Source organism: Thermobia domestica, chromosome 4 (genome assembly GCF_964235325.1).
Source record: "Thermobia domestica chromosome 4, izTheDome1.hap1.1, whole genome shotgun sequence".
Classification (NCBI taxonomy): domain Eukaryota; kingdom Metazoa; phylum Arthropoda; class Insecta; order Zygentoma; family Lepismatidae; genus Thermobia; species Thermobia domestica.
Window position 1 is genome coordinate 6,870,293 of NC_137457.1, and position 24,490 is coordinate 6,894,782.

Below are 24,490 nucleotides of genomic sequence, written 5' to 3' on the forward strand. Positions count from 1 at the left end.
TCAATCAGGAATAGAAATGTTAGTATCTAATAAAATTACTCACGGTAACAGAAATACTTAGCATTTGACATCTGAACCGTTATTTTGAACTCTCTTACCTGACAAAATGAGAATTCCACGCCATATATTATGATTTTCTTTTTAACCAAACTTACATGTCTAAGTAATTTCTATTGGTTTTCTTATTTTCCTATTTCCTTCTTCTTTTTATTTTGTTATATAATTTTTATTTTTAGAATAACTTTTCTGTCATGGAGTATAGAGATAATGCATTTCTTGATAACAACAAAAAGCAATCTGTTTACTTGTCTATCTCTTTTGTTTCTTTATAAATTAAAGTACAGAAAAAACTGTTGACGACATTTGCAAATATATTAAAATAGAATGCTTTCTAGATAGTAGAACGAGAATATTGGGAGAGAGAGAAAGAAAAAAAAATATTGTTTCCAGAAAGAACAACATCTGTATACTTCTCGGTTTTAAATATTTCCTTCACACTCTTCACAATGACTTACTCTTTAAATAATGTCTCTCGTCTCTTCCCTAGCGCAGAGCAATTTATAAAAGCATATTTCGAATTGTTTACTTTTTCCCTCCGTTGCATTTCATTAACTCCCTGAAAATGGAGATATCACTTTAAAATTTCCTATCATTCGTGCTACCTTAAAGCAGAATAGCTAAAGCAATGACCAAAATTACATTTAAATTTCTGTATTTTCTCATCTCGTACACCCCATTCCTATCTGATGAATTATATAGCGGAAGAGTTTGTAGAGTACCTCTTTTAGATGTGATGTGATGTGATTTTGAGTTTAACGTCCCTTTCAGCAGCGAGACTATATGAGACGTGGACCTACTGATTAACGTCGAATCTGAACCATATGAGCTCGCACCGGGAATCGAACCCGGGTCCCCCACGCCAAAGGCGCGTACACTAACCGCTAGCTCTAGTACCTCTTTTAGACTTTGAAGCTCCATTTGCTATAAATGAGTATAGTAACTCTTATAGAATGGGTATGTTAGTGCATCTGTTGACAGGTGTAGGAGCAAATCGATAATAGATAACGACAAGTGATTTATTTTTAATCGATTTAGCGTGTCAAAAATAGATTCCTCGGTTAATGCTCTAGTGAAAAATAATTATTTTCGATTTAAATGTTAACCACCAAGGTCAAGAATGATAGTAGATAGCAACAAGTGTTTTTTTAATCGATTCAGCGTGTTAACAAAAGATACCATCTTCATCTACACCACCCTAATAAAATTGGAAGTGTAATTTCAATAGAGCAACAACAGAAAGATATAGTAAAAAATATTTTTGATACGGATTGAGCGTTCCAAAAATGTCTTTCTTCTTGACCTTTTTCTTTCTACTCAAACCGAAAGTGGTAAAATTTCATGTTTTTCGATCGCAACACTGATCACTTTTGTGAAAAACAGTAATAGTTGGTGTGAAGCAGTTTTTTGTTTGTTTTTCAATGAATTCAGTATCTGCAAAATAGGTTTAATTTCAGATTTATTGCAACTTAAAATTGTAGGAATCTATTACCGCTTTGGTTGTAATATTGATTCCATTTACCGAAAACAGTAACAGGAAGCGATAATGGGCTTTTGATATGGATTTCGAATCCCAATTCCAACAATAAATTTCACTGGAAAATTTAATATTGGAGTGTAATATGATCTTTCTTTATCAAAGTGACAGTAAAGAAATCGAAGATTGTAGTACTAAGTCGAGCAACACATATATTTTAAAACTATAGAAGGTCCTCTTATATATATGCTAATGTAAGTGCTATGTAAAAATTTAACTGACTATTTTGGCTTCGTTACAAAAGAATTAACAAACAGGTCAAACATTTCTGTTGACAATATTAATGTAGCATAACACGAATTTCTAGATATTTTGAAATTTTACAGAAAAAAAAAAAACAGTTTTAAAGTCTAGTACCATCTTTCTACCTGCACAATACAACATCAGCAAACATAATTAATTCATAGCAAACAATCACAATGTTGATATTAGTATATTTTCTTTTTTGTTTTCTGTTTATCAACGAAATAAAATAATATTATTGATTAATATTACGAAATGAAATCTTTAAATTTTACTTTCCATGCTTACGCCGGCTATTCTAAAGCAAACGGTAATGATGAGAAATGAATACAATGGAGGAATGAAGAAACTGGGAGGAAATGGGAGAACTCCGAGAAAAGGCACGCACACAGTGTTTGTCCACCACAAAGCTAACTTGGCGCGAGCTAAGTTTGAGCCAAGGACCCCATATACCAGAGGAGAACGCTGTACCACTGAGCCAGATTAATATTACAGTAATATTCGTAATAATATTAATAATAAGAAGAAAAGAAGCATCCTATCTCTCAAAATAACTTAGCATTTAAAATGATATTGTGCTTACGCATGTATCCGAATCGTCTCATTGTTTCTCATTCCCTGTCGTCATTACAAATTTCCTCATTGTCTCTCAATTTGAGATAATTATTTTTGTATTTTTAAAAAAAATATTATTAGTACTCTTGCCCTGTAGATATGTTTTGTTATTACTGTGTTATTTGCTTCATCATTTTACTTTAGTACTATACACATTGTCTTTTTATGATTCAGAACATTTTAGAATGAATACATTAATTATGTTACAAAATTTAAGTAAATTTAATGTTGAAGGTTTTGAGAGCTGAATACATTATACAACATAAAATATGTCATGTTTACATGAGAAAACAAATATGTAATTTCTGTTTATGCAGCACATACCATTATTTAAAAAAATTGATAAATTTGAAATTTACATAAAGTCAGAATGTTAAGTATGATGGTTTTACAGATTAGGATACAATGTACTTAAGGAAAGAATTATTACTCAGCTCGCAAAGTACACTTATATGACCGTCCCGTTAGACATTTTTTCTTCTTCAAAGAGTGATAGACAGGCCCTCACTGGCCCAGGTGGCTAGACGGCGATTACTGCCTAGATAGGGACCAAATCAAAACAGGGGCCAAATGAAAATTTTAATAAAGAGAGGAGACCATGAGGAAGAGAAAAAAATGTGGAAAACGTGTGCATCAACTAATATTCTTGTGAACAGTCACGGCGGCAATCTGCATACATCAAGCTCTTTCAGCGTTTCATTAAAATTTTGTTTCGACTCACGCCCCCAATAAAGTGAGAGCGGAACATTCCACCTTCAGTCATGTCGGTGCAAGCAAAGCAATAGTAAAATCTAACACGCTTAATGCACGGTGTGGCTACTAAAGAATCGCATGCTTTATCAAAGATAATAGTGTCCTTTTATTGTGGGGAAACTGTGGGCAGTTGGTGTAATGATGTTTGGGAAGGTCGGGCCAACACAATATGTCAGCCGCTGGGCCCAACTAGTAGGCAGTCCGGCCCTGGAGACAGGCGTTGTATATAGAGGGTGATTTCCCCCTTATAACCCAGAATTATTCGCTCCCTGCATAAGACTTATTTCTGCTTAAATAGGAAACACTATCTTCTCAAATTGCCCTCTTGGCTTACCTTCATTGTAAGTGTTAGCCCAATTAATATATAGTGATTAGTCTGTTCGCAAACTTGTACTGCCAAAAAGAGTAGGTTTTAGGTGCTAAAGAAACATTTATCTAATGTAGAATAAAATAAAATGTTCTGTACGTGCAGATATGAAGATGATTTACTTCATTATGTATATGGTGTACTTTCACTTAAGAATAAAAAAATGCACTCTTACTATTTAGTTGATATACGTATGTGCTATAAACTCCAGAGCAAATCAGTGTCCTTTAATTACATGTGATTTTGTTCATCGTCATTCAGAAAGTCGAAACGGATAACAGACAGTTTTTTGAAAGTAGCAGAGTACATGCTCGTTAGTAAATTTTTACGCAAACTACATTTTCTGTAGTGTTAAGTCTTTGCTTACTTTTAAACAGGAAAACTACATACTATTCATTTTTTCTTAAGAAATTTTATTAGAATAAATTTGTACATTTCATTACTTTGATAACGTCCTAGAAGTTGAAATAAATTTGGCGTGAGATTATGAAAGTATTAAATCATTCTACAGGGTGCCCCACATAACACCGGTATGTCTCACGTATCGCTTAATCATCGCTAGTTAAAATTGCTTATGAGGTGGCAACACTGTCTCGGAAGTTAGCTACACTTCATTTTATTGGAAAGTTGAGTGTGCAGCAGTGTTTTCGTTAGTCAGTTGTGAGAAGCTAGTATTGTTGAGTGTTGGAATGTGTTATATGTTGATCAGTGCTTCTGATAACAAGGGATATTTATGACAGAAATGAAGCAGTTTGCATTAGAACAGCTAATTAATGTTGCGGAATTTTGTGTAAAGACAGATTCCATCAAGGAATGTAAAGAAATGTTTTAAGTAGCGGCGAAGCGTAATCCCATATGTAGGATAGGCCGATAAACTAATAACACAAATAATATTTAATGTATCATAAAATGTTTAAAATTATAGTTAGATTTTAATTGACTTCTTGCATAAGATTATTTTCTGCTTAAATAAAGAACACTAACTTCTCAAATTGCCCTCTTGGTTTACCTTCATTGTAAGTGGTAGCCCAATTAATATATAGTGATTAGTCTGTTTGCAAACATGTACTGCCTAACACAGTAGATTTTAAGTGCTAAAGAAACATTTATCTAATGTGAAATGAAATACAATGTTCTGTATGTGCAGAAATAAAGATGATTTACTTCATTATGTATATGGTGTACTCTCATTTAAGAATAAAATAATGCAATCTTACTGTTTAGTTGAAAAAGTTTCTTAACTGTATTTGGCTGAAGGGTTGGTAACCAAAGTAAACAGGGCCGTCTCTACCATATGTTCAACACGTACATTAGCACGGGGCGGCAAAATCTGTCATAAGTATATTATTTAAAATAAATATTTCTTGTTGGAAACAGATTTCATGTTGATGGTAGTTAAATTTACTAAGCCGATGTTTTATTTGAATACTACATTTATAAATTATGTTTATTTCGCATTAGTTTAAGGTCAGATGGGCACTGTTAAAGCAAATAGTCAAAATAAATCCCAGCTTAAATTGCTTGATTGTTGTCAAATACAAGAACTCAATTCTCGGACAGTAGTGAACGCTTGTTCCATTTAGTTAGTTATCACAGTTTTGATATGAAAATTAGTCTTGTCTTTGTCAGAAATAAGTTCTTTATCATTGAAGGCGGAAACAAGTTCTTTTTTTAACTTTTTAACAAGGAAAATCTAGAAATAAAGATAAAAGAGCTAGTTGCACTGGAATTCCAAACATATATATTTGGATTGAAGCTCGATATTGAATTAAAAATGTATCATCTTTCGTCTGCAGATGTGCTTACTTTATCTTTCATTAACATAATAGATTATTATTTAAAGGAAAAGAGACACGACGAGATTGTATTTGTAGTGATTAGGCCTTTCAGAGTGCACTTTAGTGCGCTTCACCTCCCGTTCGTTGTTCATGATGGAGTAGCATACTTAAAATAGTATTTTTAAAGATTTGTTCTTTTTGGAGGAAGGGGGGGGGGTTGACAATGATGCCATTACACGGGGTGCTAAATTGCCTACGGCCAGCCCTGAAGATAAGTCCTTGGCACCACACACATGCTGCATTAGATATTCCAGGAATTTGAGAATGTGGCTACAAGGAAACTAGTGCTATGAAATTCGTTTTTCCTATGATTTTGTGCGAAGAAATAGACCATGTAACAGATTGTTATATCTACTAGTCTGATGTGAAGGCCTCTTTACTCTCAATTGAAACATCAGATGATTTAGTATCCTAATTTAAGTAAAATGTTGGACCAGCTTCGCGCAGTGAAGATCTTCCACTTCTTATGTGAAGATATGTGTATTTGGACACATGTAATTTCTTAATCAATAAAAACGACAGATTGTTTTACTGTCAGCATTCCTATCATCACCCCACCTTTGGTTAATCTATGAGCACGCACTTTTCATCGAGACTGAAGAACTAGTCAACGACCCAGGATATTAACCCGGAAGGGACATCGAACAGAAACCACTGAGAGACTTTTGGAAGGGGTAGTCCGAATTGAATTCGAGATGAATCAACGTGTGGGAACACGAGCTACAATTTCGAGTTTACTAGAAGTTTACCTTGCTCTAGCATAGAGAGCACATTGTCTTAGCTAACGTCATAGCTGTCGATTACAATGGATAGTTTGTTAAAGAGGAATTTCGATTTTGATTGAATTTACTATTTTCGCAACGGTAGTTTTCCTGCCCAGGTTTCGCTGGCCCTTAACTCACGACTACTTGGATGCCCAGTAGACCAGAGAGAAGGATGGATGGACATCAATCCACTGGAAGAATCGTCGATGAAGAAACACCGAGATTTGCAAGTAAGTGCGAGTAGATTAACCAATCCTAAAAATTATTCCCTTCTCATCCTCTTCAACCTCTTTGACATCACAATCTGTTTCTTTTGTATATGCTCGATTTTATTTGTATGCAACCCAGGTCAGATCCTGTACTTTATGCTCTGCCAAATTCAATGTTTGCAAAATCCTGGGGGCAACTTGTCAGTTCTGAATCACCAATTACAAAATTAATTAGCACGTTATCTGAGCTTTCAGACTGACAAGGGGCGACTGCACACTTATAGGTTTAGAAGACCAGACCGTTCATTCGGAAGAAAATATCTCAGATGTCTCAAGCATCACGAAAACTAGATTTTCAGCCATCTACATTCCAGTCGATTGTACCACATTTTATCAAACAAGAAGAGTTTAACGGTATTGTACAGGACTTAAATATTTCTAAAACAAAAGTGGAATTCTTCGGTTCCAGATTTCAAGGTTATAATCTCTTATGTACAGATGTTAAAATAATATTACTTAGAAAATGGCAATTATTTTGCGGGTTATTTTGTAAAAAAAATGGAGGCATGGTTTTTGCGAAGCTCTATATGGCTTAGATCAGCCTTTGGAACGTGCTCATAATTCCTCTGGCTGGCGCCTGTTCAGTGATAACTCGAAACTAAATATGAAGGCAGTGCTTTTTCATGTTGACTATGATCAATAATATGTTCCTGGAGGATATGTTACTCAGACAGAGAAAACGTGTGAAGTCACGAGTGCGATATTGGACAACATCGAGTACAAATGGTACGCGCGGAGAAATCTGTAAATTATTAGTATTTTCACAGAAAAGCAATAACTGTATACAGAACATTGTTTTTCTATTTGTGTTTGCCATGACAAAGCAAACCGATTGCCCTCGAAGAAAATACATTATTTCATTCTTGACACCAAAAACATGCCTCTTAAACCAGTTGTGAAGAACACTCAAGATGTCTTTTTTTATTTTTTATTTTTTAATCACCATCACTTTGATTGCAGATTAATTTGACAATTTTCGTTAAAGTAGTTCTACTAAACATACAAAGTATAATCTTTACGTACTACGACTAGAAGTTCTCAAATTTAAATGAGGCAAAAGTTAAAGAAGTATTCGTTGCGCTACACATAAAATAGTCATACAGGGCATTTGAAACTATACACCCCGAGAAAGATAATTGACTGAATTTTAAATGGATATGGTCAAGTTTTCTTCGGTATGTAAAATCTGAAAATAACGAAACCATTTTAAGTAATATGATGCTAATTTTTCAGCTCATAAGATGCAAAATGAAATCTTAAATTTTATATACCACGTTTATGTCGGCTAGTCTAAAGACGGTGATGAGAAATGAATGAAACGGTGGAATGAAGGAAGTGGGAGGAAACGGAAGAGCCCTGAGAAAACCCACGCATACGGTGTTTGTCTACCACAAAGATCATCTGGTTTGAGCGGGAATCGAACCAGGAACCCACGCACCAGATGTGAACCTTTTACCACTTAGCGACCGAGGCTCCCTCATGGGATGTAACATGCCACTTCAATTACACTTTCTACAATCATATCTGGATTTCTTTCTTCAAAATTTCAGTGCATAAGTGATGATCATGTGAAACGGTTTTTATCACGGCATCTAGACTTGAGAAGTGCTGTAGTAAAAATTGACCGAAATTACATCACAATATTGCGAGCGGTGATTATATTCAATGAGAAAAAGCGGAAAGGCTATTACTCACCCCAAAAAAGCCATGATTTTTTTTTGGGAGGGGGGGGGGGTGAGTAATAGAATTTTCGCTTTTTCTGATCGAAATTATGTTTGCTGAGTATTGCTGGTCCGTCATCAGACATTTCAGATATCTATGCATGTAAACAACCAAATAAAGTATTTTAAAACATATTTCTGCAAAATTGAGTATTAGTGTCATATGCTTTGCTAGCCTACATTAGATAGGAAATATAGGTTAACATGTACACTCATATCCAAATTGATTGTCGCATATTTATAACTATCTTGTTGTGGAAATATAATTTGAGAGTGATTTTGCTGGGTATTTCTGCTACTGTTAATATACGTATAACCGGGAAATGTATGTTTGTGGTAAATTTCATAATAAAATAATTATAAATACGAAAATTAGAATAAGTAAAACAAAATGTTGCTAAATGGACACGAAAGGTTTTGTTGTTATATTGTTCTTATTTACTGCTCTTTTGACATTAAATTTACCACATACATGTCTTTGCCGATTATACACATACTAACAGTATAAGAAATACCAGGCGAAATCGTTATCAAATTATATTCCTACAACAGAATATTTATAGATATGCGACAATCATTTTGGACATGACTGTACATTACCTATAATGTATTGTGGTTTGTCTCCAATACTGCTATTTACTTTTAACCCCTATCTTTTCTGAAAAATATTGAATTGTGGTCATAAGCATGAAGTAAGTCACTTTTAAATCTTTTATTTTTATCTCAAACATTTCTTTTACTTTCGATTGTACCTAGATTTCAGGTTGTCGAATAAAACTGCAAAGCAACACCTAGTAACATTTGGTCTCCCTGCAATCAACTTTGATGGACAACGAATTATTCCAATGCAGCAATATTTGTACGGAGACCAAGGATTAGTGATGAGACTGATGACTGAAGTCCCTGATCCCAACAATCACGGTAAATATCTGTTTGATGAATGAGTATATAAATCTTATATTTGTCTTATATCTTAAACTTGGTGTCATCTTTGATTCGAAGCTCACGTTCTCTGACCACATTTCCTCAGTAGTTAAGGAATCAGTGCGTATGGTGGGGTTTCTTTACCGATTCACTGACCTATGCGCTGTAGCATCATTAACAACATTCTATAAAATTTTAATAGCGCCCAATATCGAATATTGCTTTCTCATATGGACCATGGCTGCATCTACACATCTCTCCAGACTTGATTCTATTCTTAATTTCCATATTGCAATAGGCCCTTTTGTGTTCCCTCACTTCGAATATTAGCCAAGGAGGAACTCTTGCGACATCTTAATTTCCAGACTCCGGAAGTATGTAGAAATAACTCTGACCTGTAACTTCTTCATAAAATAGTTAATGGGAATTTAAGATCGAAAACCCTACTTTAAGAATTATCCTTACGTATTCCTTCCCGCAAAATCCGGAGTATCTACCTATATCATTTTGCCTGACTTAGGTTGGCAGTTATACGGAGATCTCTTTTTCACAGAATACCGAACTAATAATCATCTAACAACTGATGTTCACATTTGTTTTTCGAGTTATCCGGTGTTAGACTCTTTGTTGACATTGTAGTTGTTGTTATTGTTGTTTTCATTTATTTTTATCTTTTCTCTTTTTTCTTTGTTTTCTCCTGCTTGTTAACATTTCCTTGTGTAAAGTGGTAAAATTATGCTGTACCTCAAAATTTGTTGAATAAATAAATAAAGAAATATATACTTAAGTTTCAAATATATGATGGCCAAAACGTTTTCGATTGTCAATATGTCATCATCTAAGTGCAGGTACTGAGATAAAAAAAAATCTAATTTATTCATGATTTAACAATAACATAGTGAATTAATGAATTGATTTATTTCACATGTTTCTTTTCGTTTTCCTTATTTTTTCCTCTTCCAACTCTCTGAGCTTGTGTTTAACCTACATTAATTACTTAAAGTTCTGTTACTTTTAGAAAAAAAGTTTGGATAGAACGACCTTGAACAAAATTATTATTTTATTAATTTAGTTGAATAGAGAATGAATGATGATCATCATTGAATATTGTAGTATCAATTAATAATTAAAATATCTAGATTTCTTAGGAATAATTACAATGATCGTAACAGATTTGTTATAAATTTACTAACATTTAGAATACTTCAAAATTGTTTTCCGATGTCAAGTTGTCCAGATGCAATTATAAATTTACACAGTATGTACAATGTTATGAAACATTTAAAAGAATCTTTGATTTTTAGATACAATAACTTTATTTCTGTACGAACGAAAGAAAGTAAATCCAACTTCTTCAGATTTCATAGAGTTAAAATTCTTGATGATTGTTTCAGCTGGTGATGTGATAGATTTGATGACATCCCCTGTAGATGTTATGGCATTTGGTGTAGGACCAATAGAAGTGACGGATGCTGGACGTAAGTAATTGTTTTAAAATAAATGCAACAATGGAGTAAGTTTAGATTATTCTTAGTAAGCTTCTATTGATATGCTATTTCCTATTCAAATACTTGTATTTATTTTATATTTTGAAATTAATGATGTTACCGATTATAATGATTGCTAAAAATGGCAACAGAAACTAACGTGATAACTAAGATCGGGAATCGAACTTAGAATACGTTCAGCACCCATGCATTGACAGTTTCGCTAATATCAACCTGAATGCACACAAAGCCATCTATACATAAATGGTGTGTTCCTGCAATTTGTGATGCGATTCAAACAAAACAAAGTTTTTTCCAACGTCACCACAAACAACCACAATATATATATAAAATTGAAAATCACTATGTTTGTAACTCTAAATCTCCTGAACGGCCCGACCGATCTCTTTCAAATTTGTAACATGGATGAGGATCGAGGCTGGGTTGGTTTTAGGCTATTGACTTAGATGGTAGAACTGAGTGGCGGGGAGGGGGAAGGGGAATAAAAAATAAATAAAATTTAATAACTCCCGAACCATTCGACTGATCTTGATCAAATTTTCATTGTACTTGAGCTTCAGGCTTGGAATAATTTTTATGGTATAAACTTGACGGAGCAACGTAGGGAAGGAGAAGGAGGGGAAAATATATAAAAATCAATTTATATAAGACTGAAAGTGACTATTTTTGTAACTTAACAACTCTTGAACTATCCGACCGATTTCAATCAAATTTTCAAGATACATGAGGTTTGGACCTGGAAACATATTCGTAATTTCACATAAATTAACACTAATAAAACCTAATAACTTTTGAACCACCCAACCAATCTCGACCAAATTTTCAACATATATGAGGGTCGGGCCTTGGGTGTTTTATATTGTTTCAATTGACGAGACAATGTGGGGGAGGGAGAGGGGGGAGATATATGTTAAAAAAAATGACTGCCCTTATGACTTCATCACTCTTGAACCATCCGATCGATCTCAATCAAATTTTCAACATACATGAGTTTAAGGACAGGGATTCACTTTGACAATGCAACGAACGGGAGGATGAGAAAAATTTAAAAATGATCAAAAATGACCGATATTAGTGTTAAATCCATAGTTTTCGGGTTCATGAGAGAAAAAGTGACACTTCTGATGCTGTTTCAATCCAAGTTCAGCCCTGATAGTTGGGGAGGGGGAAGGTACAACGTAGGGGAGCGGGAAAAACCTTTAAAAATGATCTATAGTTTTAGGAGTAGCTGAGATTAAGAGTGACAATTGTGATGCCGTGTGCCGCAGCATGGAGGAGGAGGAGGGGAGCTATATATAATAATGATCGAAAATGACAAATATTAGTGTCTAATCCATAGTTTTCGGGATCATTCAGATGAACAGTGACATTTCCGATTCAGTTTAAATCCAAAATCAGTCCCGCCACTTGGGGGAGGGAAGATATATATATATATATATATATATATATATATATATATGAACAGTGATACTTTCGATTCCGTTTAAATTCAAATTTAACCCCGCAAGTTGGGGGAGGGGGAGATAGATATAGATATAGAGGTATATATATAAATGATCGAAAATGACCAATATTAGTGTCGAATCCATGGTTTTCGGGGTCGCCGAGATGATCAATGGTCTTTCCGATGCTGTTTAAATCGATGCCATTAAAAACGAAAACAGCATATTTCACGGGTACTAAACACATGAGATACGGAGTTATGCATTTAAATTTTCATTTTAACCTAGCGAAGCGGGTAATATATGCTAGTAAACCACTATATTATAGTATATATTGAAAACGATATACTTCAGCAATTCATTCTATTATAGAAAGTCTAGTATAAAGGAACATATACTAGGCGGACTACACACGCAAGAGACGACGAAGGAATCAATGAATCCAATGCATCCACGATTCAACCTGAGTATATTTGACAAGTTTTCGCACTTACATACATACTTTGTTCTAGCAGGTACACAAAAGTTAAGAAAAGAATATCACTACCAAATTAAAATTAGATGTTATATCACGCAGGTCTAATTCTCATGTTACCATCTTCCAGAATAGTCTATCACTCTTCCCACTTTTCTCACGAAGCCCCGCCCATGGGTCTAGAACCCAGACGTAAAATGAAGTCTCAAACCCCTCATAACATACTAATTTTTATTCATTTTGTCTGCACATATACTCTCATTGGCTGGAGCTTTATCATGACGTATTCGAAGAGTCTGTGAGAACACCGTATCAGCTCCTTTCCTACGGGTAAAGATTAAACATGAACAAAAGTCACATTGTATTGTAAAAAAAAAAGAAAAGAAAACAGAAATGAAATGAAATGCACTTCTTTAAGTTCATTGCACAAAATAAAGTGAATATCCTCATAATTAGTTCATAAAAAAGATCACTGTGGTTACAGCCGTCACAATTGTATTAAGAATTCTTTATTATTTAGGACCCTTAAAATTGTGTAAAGGGTGATGCCGATATTTCGTTTTAGGTCTTTAAGGTAGCTTATATTGCGTACAGAGTTTAGAGAAACAAAACCAATATGAAATATGAAATCATATATTCAAGATTTAATGGAGATATTTTGAATTTCATTAAACCGATAGAAGTAGTCAGCAATGCATTATCTCGAGTAGAAGTCAATCTTTTAACGGAAAGTCAAACTTTTTGTCTCTGAATTAGCTAAATTGAATCTAACCAAAGTCCTACTGAAGTTCTTTTGTTCTAAAATCTCTCGTTTGTCCGTAAAGCTATACCTAGTATGTAACTGAAAAATGAGCTTAATGCGTACGATACCCTTCTAAGTTGAGAAATATTAATTTGTGTTAATACATCTAATCGAACGAATTACTAAATGATGAAAGTTTCAACTATTGCAACAGAGAGTGACTATTTAGACCAAAGAAGAGTTTAGGAATGAAAATTAGTGAATGTTTATTCAGATTCGAAATATATGTAAGAAAGTAAGAAACTATTGTTTCAAATATTCGTCAAAAATAATTACTTTACCTTTAAATTACCTAAAAATTTTGATGGTAATAGTTTTATATCGAGAGTTATTTTTTTCTGTTACTCTAAGAACAGAGAAACATCATGGGAAATATATGAGAAACACATTTTTTTTTTTTTTTTACTTTCTTTTGTACGTTTCACATTTGAAGCAGAAATCGCTATGGTTCGTTAAAAACAAGTTCTTCTGTTGCCAAAGTTGAAATTTTCACTCTTTTACATATCATTCAGAATATAGGTATCGTACTATTTGTATTTCTTCAAAAGTTATGTTCCTGAAATTTAGAAAGAGTAAACAAATCAGGGTTCGGAATCAAAGATCAACAAAGTCACGTAGTCAATGACCATCAAAGAATTCTTAGAGTTTGGAAGGAATAAAAAAAATCTGTATGACCAAAAGAACCTCCCCAAAGATATTGCGATGGAAGCAGAGGAAGAGGTAGATGATGAAGAAAAAGGACCCAATGTATTGAAAAGTGAAGTAGTACAAGCCATTAAGGACATGCGAAGGAAGAAGGAGATGACGACATACCAGCAGATTTGCTCAAGGGATTAGGAAACAATGCAATAAAAGTACTGACTTCACATATTAACAAGATCTGTCTGAGTGGAGAATGACCAAAGAATTTTCTTGATGTTACAATGATTGGATTGTCCAAGAAAATGGAAGCAAAGAAGTGCAGCGATCACAGAAGTATTAGCCTTATTTCCAACACTTGAAAGATAATTGCATACTGAACAGGTGGCTGTAAAGTAAGATAAAAGAAATGCTAGAGGAAGATCAATTTGGATTGCAGAAAGGAAACGGTACCAGAGATGCAATTGAGTTGATGAAAATTATTTCAGAACGAGTTCTTGACTTAAAGGAATAGTTGTGTTTGTGCTTCATAGACTAGCAAAATGCTTTAGACAGGGTCAACTGGACGAAACGTCTGCAAATACTTAAAGAAATTGAGGTCAACTCGAGAGAGCGACGACTCATTCACAACCTGTACACAGGATAACGAGTCAAGTTGCATTGAATAAAGGAGAAATCAATAGTGTGAAGATTGGAATACGAGTCAGACAAAAATGTAGTATGTTACCTCAATTATTCATCATTTACAGTGAATGTTTAATGAAGAAAGCATTAATTTGAATTGTAGACTTCAAGATTAAAGGGAAGATTATTAACAAGATCACGTACGCAGATGATACGGTTATTTTAGCTAGAACAGAAGGAGGACTACAGGAGATGATTGACAAAATAGTTGACCTGAAACACTACGCTTACTGCACCAGACGACGAGAGACGCTTACTGCACCAAAGAGATCAGGTCAAGAATTACCATAACTAAAGAGGCATTCAATAAGAAAAGGCCTTAACTGGCAAGCTAAATATTAAACTAAACGAAAGGTTGGTTAAGTGCTATATATATGGAGTATTGGATTGTATGGTTCAGAGACTTGGACATTACAGAAGTTAGAAGAAATATATAAGAGCATTGAAATTTGGTGTTGCAGGAAGATGCAGAAGATAAAATGGACAGAGTGAATAACAAACGAAGATGTTTTAAAACAAATAGGAGAGAAGAGGACGCTTCCAGCTATCATCCTTCGTAGCAATACCGCCATAGAAGGAAAGATGGAAGAAAAGCGAGGAATAGGAAGAAGAAGAACATAAGTGATCAATGATTCTGAAAAATAGAAGAAAATATTGGGAGTTCAAAGAGGAAGCTGAAAATCGAAAAACATGAAAGAAACATTTCCAGGTCCAAACTTAAAATTAAGAAGAAAAGAAAGAAAAAAACTTATTACTCTCAGGACCCGCCTAAAGGCAGAATACTTAATAATAATTTCTAGTATGAAATTTGGCACATACAGTTCTGAGTGATTTTTTATCTTTAAATTACGCGTGGAGTATGAACCGTGTTGAAAGCCTGGAACAAAATAATGACTTCTCCCTCTATATTGTGCTAACTATTCAACTTCTGTCTACAAAATTAATTAAGTAATCTTGTATGAAGTTTAGACAAAGTTAGGACACATTCAGAAATATTAGCAATCATATTACTTAGTTCAAATTTTAATTTTTGAATAATCGTACATTTTCAACTCTCTCATAGAATCTCATTCACTCTAATCAAGTAACTAAGTATTTAATTCTATAACCTATGGAACCCAGAGGTTCAACGCCGACTTCGAAAAAGCTCTCCACCGACGTCTATCCATAGCCAACTTGATCCAGTTTCTACTTTGTATTCCTATTTCTGCGAGAACCATCTTAATATTGTCCTCTCATCTCCTCCTAGGTTTACCTAATGGTCATTTTCCGATTGGAATTCCAATCGGAATCGTTCGTCTTCGGACGAACCGGAATCTTCGAAAGCGTTCCTATTTTATTCCATTCTGGCTACATGGCCTGCCCACCTGAGCCTCCTAGACTTGATGACCCTAACAATATTCGGTAAACGGTATGAACATAGAATCTCATTCATGGAGCATAAAAACATGTAATATCATTTAGATACTTGTTCATACATGATAAAAATAGGAATAAATACAAAAAATGAAGGAACAGAGGGAGACAAACTAATGTAGAAGAACAGTGAAGATAATACCTTGTCCTGTGTATTGTTGTGGTTTGTTCATCAAGCAGTGTTAGAGTTAGTTCTAAAATGGTCTGACTTCACCATTTAACGGCAAACTACACCATCATTTTCTTTTAATTCTTTTAATTCATTTTATTTATTTATTTATTTATTTATTTATTTATTAGTAAATATATTTTACTGTTACTGTTGAAATGAAATTCTTTAGGTTTTACGTCCCACGGTTAGCCCGCTACGCTAAAGGAGACGGTGATCATGAGAAATGAATGAAGTGGTGGAATGAAGATTGTTGGAGGAAACGGGAGAACCTCGAGAAAACCCACGCACGCGGTGTTTGTTTACCACAAAGTTCACTTAGCGTGAGCTGGGATCGAACCAAGAACCCCATGCGCCACAGTTGAGCATTCTACCACTGACCGCCGCGGCCCCTAGTATTACTGTTATTTTTAATCTTTGTGAACAGAACTCTATGGAAGACTTTGAAAACTTACAAGTTAAAATATTATTCAGTACATACAGTTTGAAATAAGCATGATGAACCTACGAACTCATTTACACAAACTAATTTGCTTGAACATGAAAGTAAAACTAGTATTGTTTTTGCTTCGAAAACTTAAAGGATAAATTGAAATTAAATTTCAATTTTCAGTTTGTTAGAAAATCGCTTAAAGCATACGTTGGTAATCAATCGTTAAGTAAAATACACTTTTAGCTAAACAGAGAATATAAACTGGGAACATTATTGGCTATAATGAGTAACAATGTTGGATAGTAAGAACCCACACGAGTGTGGGCTTATAAGACGGGATACTTACAGGCTTTCATGGAATAACATTGCAAACACTAAAACGTATGAACTACGTTTCGTTTTCCATATAACTTGCAATAACTATAGTTTTCAACATATAATCAAATTTACTAACTTTTACTTATTCCTATCCCTACGTTCTATAAGAAATTATAATTTTAAAGATAGTTTTGTATAATACCAACAAAAGATGGTAGAAGAAAGAGCTATGTGTTTTATGTAGGAGAATTACAAATTTCTAATATGTATGTTTTCGTAAAACAAGGAAAATTGATTCAAAATTTAGTCATTGCGTCCATATTTACATGTAACTAACATACATACAAAAGTAAGCCAGTGGTAAGATTGAATTGATATGAAATTCTCATAAGACGGATTTAAAGGTATATTTTTTTTCTTTCTAAACAGCCAGACCCATAAGTGCACCCCAACAGGACGAAGATTTTCAGTTTTTGTCCAGAGTAGTTCCAATGAACATAACAAAGGATGTTTTGCTTAACAAAGTAGTTTTGTTTGAGGGATGGAAGACAGCTGTGACGTATTTGATTCCATATCAAGATATTATTGGTAAGTGTTATGTATATTTATCACGTACAATATACAGAGATGCATTTCAGTGTATCACACTTATTTCAAATTCTTATTTTTCAAACTATCTTGCGTTTCTAAGTTTTAGGCTCTCTCCTGGAATCTTGTTTCCTAAGGAAAGATTCAAAACTAATGAAAAAAGATCATTGAGTATTGTTGTTTATTACACATTACGCATTGGTGCTGTTTGTGCAACAAGCAGTAATCGACAAGGGACAGAACTGTTCCTTCCAGCTGAGTCCATTTCTTTATATTTTCTTAACACGTTGACTGCCTTGAGCAACACCAATGATTCACATCGGCCTTACTTCGTGGAGCCATGTGCATCATATGTGATTCCCAGACTTAGCATCTTTGAAGCCATGTGAAACACCGGTGATACAAAAACACATAGGTTTAAATGGGGAAATATATTTTACGGCCTCAGCAAGATGTACGGTATCCTTGGTTTCCTGCTTCTGAAAGTTTTCCTCACAAATTATTTGACCATTTTGATACATATTTTCCTCCAATAAAGTATTGCCAGACAGTGCATTTTACCCGATTTCGCTGTGGCAGTCAACGTGTTAATATTATTATTTGGTTCACGTTAGTATCCTGTATAATATTTTAATGGTAGTACTTACGTAGTACATCCATCCGTTACTCCATACGAATACTATTAAACGAAAGCGTATTTTTAAATTCCGCTGTTTGCAATAGAGAACCAGAACAATTGTCCCGAACGCGTTCGTAAAAAAGGTCGATCAATTATCGTAGTTACAGGTAACGGCAACTTACGTATGTCCGTCAGATACTCAACAGGATAATTCTAGAACGAAAGCGAAATTTTGAATTCTGTTTAATGTAATAGACATGTAATTAGAGATATTATATCGTTCCAATTCGTTAATTTAGTGGATACGTTACAACGCCCTCACGAGTGGCTTATGTCTGTCCGTTATTCTATATGATAACTCTTGAATGAAAGCGAAATTTTAAATTCCGTTATTTGCAATAGATAACTAGAACAATTATGTTGAGCAATTTCATTAAAAGGGGTCATCCGTTACATATTTCGGCTAACGGCAACTTATATTCATTCATTTGTCTGCACGATAACTATTGAGCGAAAGCGAGCGTTTGGAATTCTGTTTTTAGGATAGATATCTTAAGCCATTATCTAGACTAATTTCGTTAATGAACTTAATGGAGTCAATCTCGTAAGATTTTCTAGGTAACGGTAACTTCAACGATTGCTGGATGATCCACATTCCATTTTCTACTATTGAATCAAAGGTGTGAACTTGTAGAATACTAAAATTATTTGGCAGTAAACATTCTCTGGCGGCTAACATCTATCGGATGAAATTGAAACTTTTAGGTATAGTCCTCCATACGTGTTTAGCAGAGATTATCATTTTATTTCTACTTTTATTCATCGTGAACAAGGCCCTACAGGGCATCCGAAAGTTTGACAAGGAATTTTGAGGAATCAAAATTTAAAGTAAGTGAGATGATTGCTAAAATTGCTAAACGTGTTAGAACATAGACTTTTTAATAATTTCTATAATTCTAATTTCTCTTCTTGAATCTAATTATTTATTTGTTTATTTATGGGTTTTAGAAGTTAAAAATGTTAGAGTATAATAAATTCTTTTACGTGAAATGGAAACTTTAAAAATTATTTTAAATTAGAAAATAAATTAGAACAGAAGCTTTCAATGCTTTAGATATTACAGAAATTTAAATTCAAAGTATATAGACATTTCATTTGCTTCATTTATTAATTTATTGTGATAGTACACAATAGATTATTGTGTACTATATTGTGATGGTAGTACACAATATTATGATAGTAGCAATCAACACACAGTGGTGGCGATTGGACGTTAAATTAGAAAATAAATTAGAACAGAAGCTTTCAGTGCTTCAGATCTTTCAGTAATTTAAATTCAAAGTATATAGACATTTCATTTGCTTTATTTATTAATTTATTGTGATAGTACACAATAGATTATTGTGTACTATATTGTGATGGTAGCACACAATATTGTGATAGTAGCAATCAACACACAGTGGCGGCGATTGGACGTTAAAAGTGGGGGGAGAAATACATGATCTGAATATCTCTATATCAATGTTAGTTTTCATGGTTGTTTCTAACTCTTTGTTTGACGAAAGTTTGTATAACTAACAGAATACTATCTGTTTTCAGTTAAAATACCGTATATCGTATTTCATATTTTATTAAATAAATTGACAAGAGCAACGCAAGTAGGTACTAGCGCTTTATACTCTTAAACAACGAAAGTGTAAGAAGAGATTTGATTCCTTACTCATGAACATCTTACAATTCTGTCTGGAAAATTGTGTGATCAGATTATTTAATAACAAATTTGCAAAACAAGTAAATAGAAAGAATAATATTAATCATAGTAATGAATAATGAAGCTTGTTTTGTAGAAGTTATATTGAAAGTGGAGATTCATGAGCAATTTATATTTTTAATTCCACACATGAAATGAGATCTATTTTAGAAAATGTAGTAAATACTACAAGCATATGCTACAACATTTTTTTTAAAAAAAATACTTACTTTTGCAGTTCCCGAAACATGTTTGTTGCTATTAAGGACCACGCGGACGTGAGTGCAACGCTGTGACCACTGAAATACTGTGTCCTCCCCATTCTTCCATATACTTTCGTGTTTTTATAGTTCTGTTTCTCCTATTTACGAAAATAGTGAAAATGGATAATAATAACAAAAGCATTGATAATTACATTTGAATTAAAAACTTGTAAGTAAAAAAAAAAAAAAAAAAAAAGAATCTAAAGTCGCCCTTTCACCCTTCTTCTATTAATAGTATTCTTATCTGTATTTGAAATTCAGTAACTTACATGAATACTTCTCAGATGTTCATATTTGAGGGTATACAATGCACATGTGTGTTTTCTAAACATTGATTTTACTAAAAATGACTTAATTAACTTTTTTTTAATTATTATTAATAGCTCGTGTGCCTTCTTATGATGGAACAGCCGCTTCTTTAGTGAATGAAATAAGAGAAAGAGTGGAAAGATTTCAAACAGGTACGTTAGCAATATTGATAAACATGCATAATCATAATCTGTATCATACAGTTAAAGATGCGTGGTTAGGATATTTCAGTGTCCTACAGAACTCTTGATAAGCCTTAATAATTTCCGCATGTTAATTTCTTCATTAATTGCTTTTATTTAATGTATCTCATTTCATTTCATTCATTTGCGTGTTTCATTAGCTTACAAAACACGAGAAATTCTCATGTAAGCATTATAGTTGTCAATAAAAATACATACAATTTTATCAGGTAGGAGAAGGTATACATAATATCAGGGGTGCCCACAAAGGGGGGCTATGACGCAAACTACGTCATTGAAATATTTGGGTGTAAGGTGCTATTTTCGAGCCCCCACTTTGTAAGGTGCTCCTACGAGCCCTCAGCTGTAACGGTAACGGGCGTATACCTCTCTGCGTGCGAGTGCTATTACCAGACTCCCTGAATCTAAGGTTATTACATTACCCACAGTTAACAGCTATCTTTCAAAAAGAATATTCCTCTGGAGGATTGATAGAGCCACTAATTACAAATAATTAACTCCACCAAAGGTTGTTTACGGCTAGGTCTGCATAAGATTCTCCTCTCTCCCTTATTTCCTTTAACTTACTCAAGGGAGACAGAGAGAAAAGATGAGTTAAATATATCTTAATCTTTTAAATACCCTCGTACAACCTTTTCAGTCGACCAATTCTAAATTTACCAATTTATTCACCCTGTTTGGAAGAATCTAGGGGAGTTCTTACCACAACTAGAATACAGACTAAAATTATAAAGAAGACTCATCAAATTTCCTCTTTTAGATATCTTTATTTCAATAAAGAACGAACGATGAGAAAATAGTTTACGATCTCTAGATAAAATATTTATCTGTCTCTATTTGCCCTCCCGGAGACAGAGAGGGACTTAAGTATATATTTATCCTAATTCCTAAAGAATAGGGAATTAGTCCCTACTATAATGGATCTAAGATTCCTACTTCAGTCATTAATACAAGGTTACATAAACTAATACTCTAAATCATCAGGGTTCACTCAGGAAGCGTTCTCTTACAAGCTGATGAAGTGAACCAATTTACTGTTCTCAAAGGTGCCTTCACCACTTATCCAGCACCTGGCCTAAACCTAAGCGAGGAAAAGTCCGGAAACAGACCCTCCTCAAGAAGGATTCTATCTAACAAAATTTACTAGGATTAGGTTCAGTGAGGATATAGGAATAGACCCCAATAAGAGGCCTTTCTAGATCAGCACTCAGATCTATAGATATAGGTTAAGTTTCACCCAGTTCCAGTCCCCTAGCATTCTAGAGCGGAACTAAATGTGTTTTTAAAAATCAATCTATCGGCCTGGCCTTATATAGCCAGACGTCAGCCGGACTCGAACCCGGAGCCCTCCAATTCAAAATCAAAAGCCAATCCACTGAACCCAATCTAGGAGCCCAGGCAAACTCTAATGTAAAACTAAAAACACTAAATATCCTAATTAAAATGCTTAAGGAGAAATCGCGAGCTAAACATTATCCAAAATAAAATATATAATTATTTATTTTCATAGATTTTTTAATTAAAACAAATAAAGCTCTAAGCTACCCCGTGGATTCACTTGCCCACTCGCTATACTATACATGAACTTTTCGGCTTATTTCGAAGATACTCTAACGACAGTCATCATTTAGACTGTTCTAACCAAGGAACTCCCATCCCCTGAAATGGAACCAGAGAAGGACAAAACTGCCTCTCCCGCTATTCGAAGCACTAAATGGTTCCCCGCCTCAAGAGAATGCCTTCTATATATATGAGAGGTTCGGAAAGATATCCAACTGTTTTCTAACAAAACTACCTATTGACCCATATAGATGGCATAGGCGGAATAAAAGAAAACGAAAGTAAAATAAGGTCCCCGCTCCCCTCTGTTTGTATCCTAAACGTTTCTGGCAACGGACAATGTTTCCAACTAACATTCGTTATCTATAAAAGAGGAAGATTTTTTTATATATATGTGCTGCAAAAGGAATATGCTAGATTAATATATGGATTACACATAGTATATACAAGATATCTTACATGAAATAGTAATAATAATAATAATAATATATATCACAACCTTTTACCTCTTGAAACCAGCGCTGGTTTATCTTATAGCTATATTGTAATTACAAATATACAAGAATATATTCGTTTATGTATATATATATTTATCTTAAAATGTATGTGAATAGTAATAAGTATAATAATAGAAATATATAAAAGCTAGCAAGTGGCCCTGAAGGGGTCCCTTACATGGGGGGGGGTTAAAAATCTATATAAATATGTTTGAGGGGGTGTAAAAATTAATCAAAAAGATTTTTTTTCATGGAAGAACACCTACGGATAGACAATTGGAGGGGTGCGTCATGGACATAGGGGGGGGGGAGGTTGGCACCTCTGCATAATATTGTAGCTATGAAACTTTCTAAATACAAAATCATAAAAATGATATATGAAGTATGTAAACATGATCACTTACATCGTAATTAGGTAATCGTTTTTCCAACACCTATCATGTACTCAGGAGTAAATATCTCTTATCTGATCTTCATTAAATGAACCATTTAATATTCTTTAATAATGTAATAGCTTTTTACAATAAGTACGCTAAATATTTTTTTTACGGAAAACAATAACATTAGTCATATACTTCAAGTACATAGGAAGTTTATTATACAACCTAACACAATTCATATTCACGGTTTTGCTTATATTAACATGTTTTTGATGCATCACAAATATGTCACTACCTTGTTTTCTATTATGGCTATGAACATTGTTGTTAAAGGTAAAATGACGCTTGTTTTTCACAGCGAAAAGAATAGATTTATAAATGTATACGCTGGGATGTATTAAAATATTTGCTTCTATGAGAACCTTTTTACATGTCGATTTTGTGGCTAATCCATAAATGATACTAATCGCTTTCTTTTGCAATAGGAAAGTGTTTAAACTTGTTTCAGCAGTCCCCCAGTGAATTATTCCGAAGCTAATTGGTGAACTAAACTTAGGGTAGTAAAGTATATGTTTCTTTATTTCTTGATTCCAATAGAAAAGAAAGCAAAGCCGTTTAGGAGACGTTTCACATCCTACAAATTTATTCACACTACTGTTCAAAAGAATATATATATGCAACGGATTAAATTGATAAAGAAATCCTTGTAGAAAATTTGTACTTATTTTCAATGTTTAAAGTAGTCCGATTTTCTTATATATATATTTCCTAACTACAAAATATTTAGGCTTTACTTTTGTACAAATGTGTATGTGTACACACCAATGGCGGCTGAGAATTAGTTAACATGGCATTTCAAACAAAACTGTCGAAAGTATGAACACGCAGAAATGCCTTCAGGTGACCTGATATCCTTCGCACCGTGTAAGAATCGTCTTACAACTCTGATAATTTCTCTTAGCTGCTCAAACAAATAACCAATGAGAATATTAGGTTAAATTGCTTATAAAGTTACTCTGACGTTAATGCTTATACATATCCATTATCATAGTTCAGTATATTTGCTCTACCATATATTTGAGATATTAACTTTCCTTAGCCTTCCACTCGGTAATTAATCTAAAATTTTCCACATAATCTAAGCTCACTATTATAAGTTTAGTAATATGAGTTTTCGATGACTAGTGTTTCCTAATTTTTAGGTATAATTGAAGCCGTAACTTCCGTAACCATGCAAAGTCCAGCTGAAGAGATGTTTAGAAAATCAATAAAAAATGGAATATTTCTTGGAAATTAGATTTTTTTCATAATTACACTTTGCTTAATAACAAATGTCACTAAGTATCA

The 24,490-nt window shown here is 33.7% G+C and overlaps 1 protein-coding gene across 3 annotated transcripts in view; it reads left to right on the plus strand.

Annotated features, from left to right (window-relative positions):
* Positions 1–24,490, plus strand: part of LOC145683697 (uncharacterized) — a 134,625-nt gene that overhangs the window by 39,972 nt on the left and 70,163 nt on the right. For all 3 annotated transcript variants that reach the window (XM_081755067.1, XM_081755069.1, XM_081755068.1), the window contains 4 exons: positions 8,921–9,085; positions 10,483–10,566; positions 17,404–17,562; positions 20,578–20,655. In XM_081755067.1, the coding sequence (XP_081611193.1) occupies positions 8,921–9,085; positions 10,483–10,566; positions 17,404–17,562; positions 20,578–20,655 (486 nt within the window). The remainder of the gene's footprint in view (positions 1–8,920; positions 9,086–10,482; positions 10,567–17,403; positions 17,563–20,577; positions 20,656–24,490) is intronic.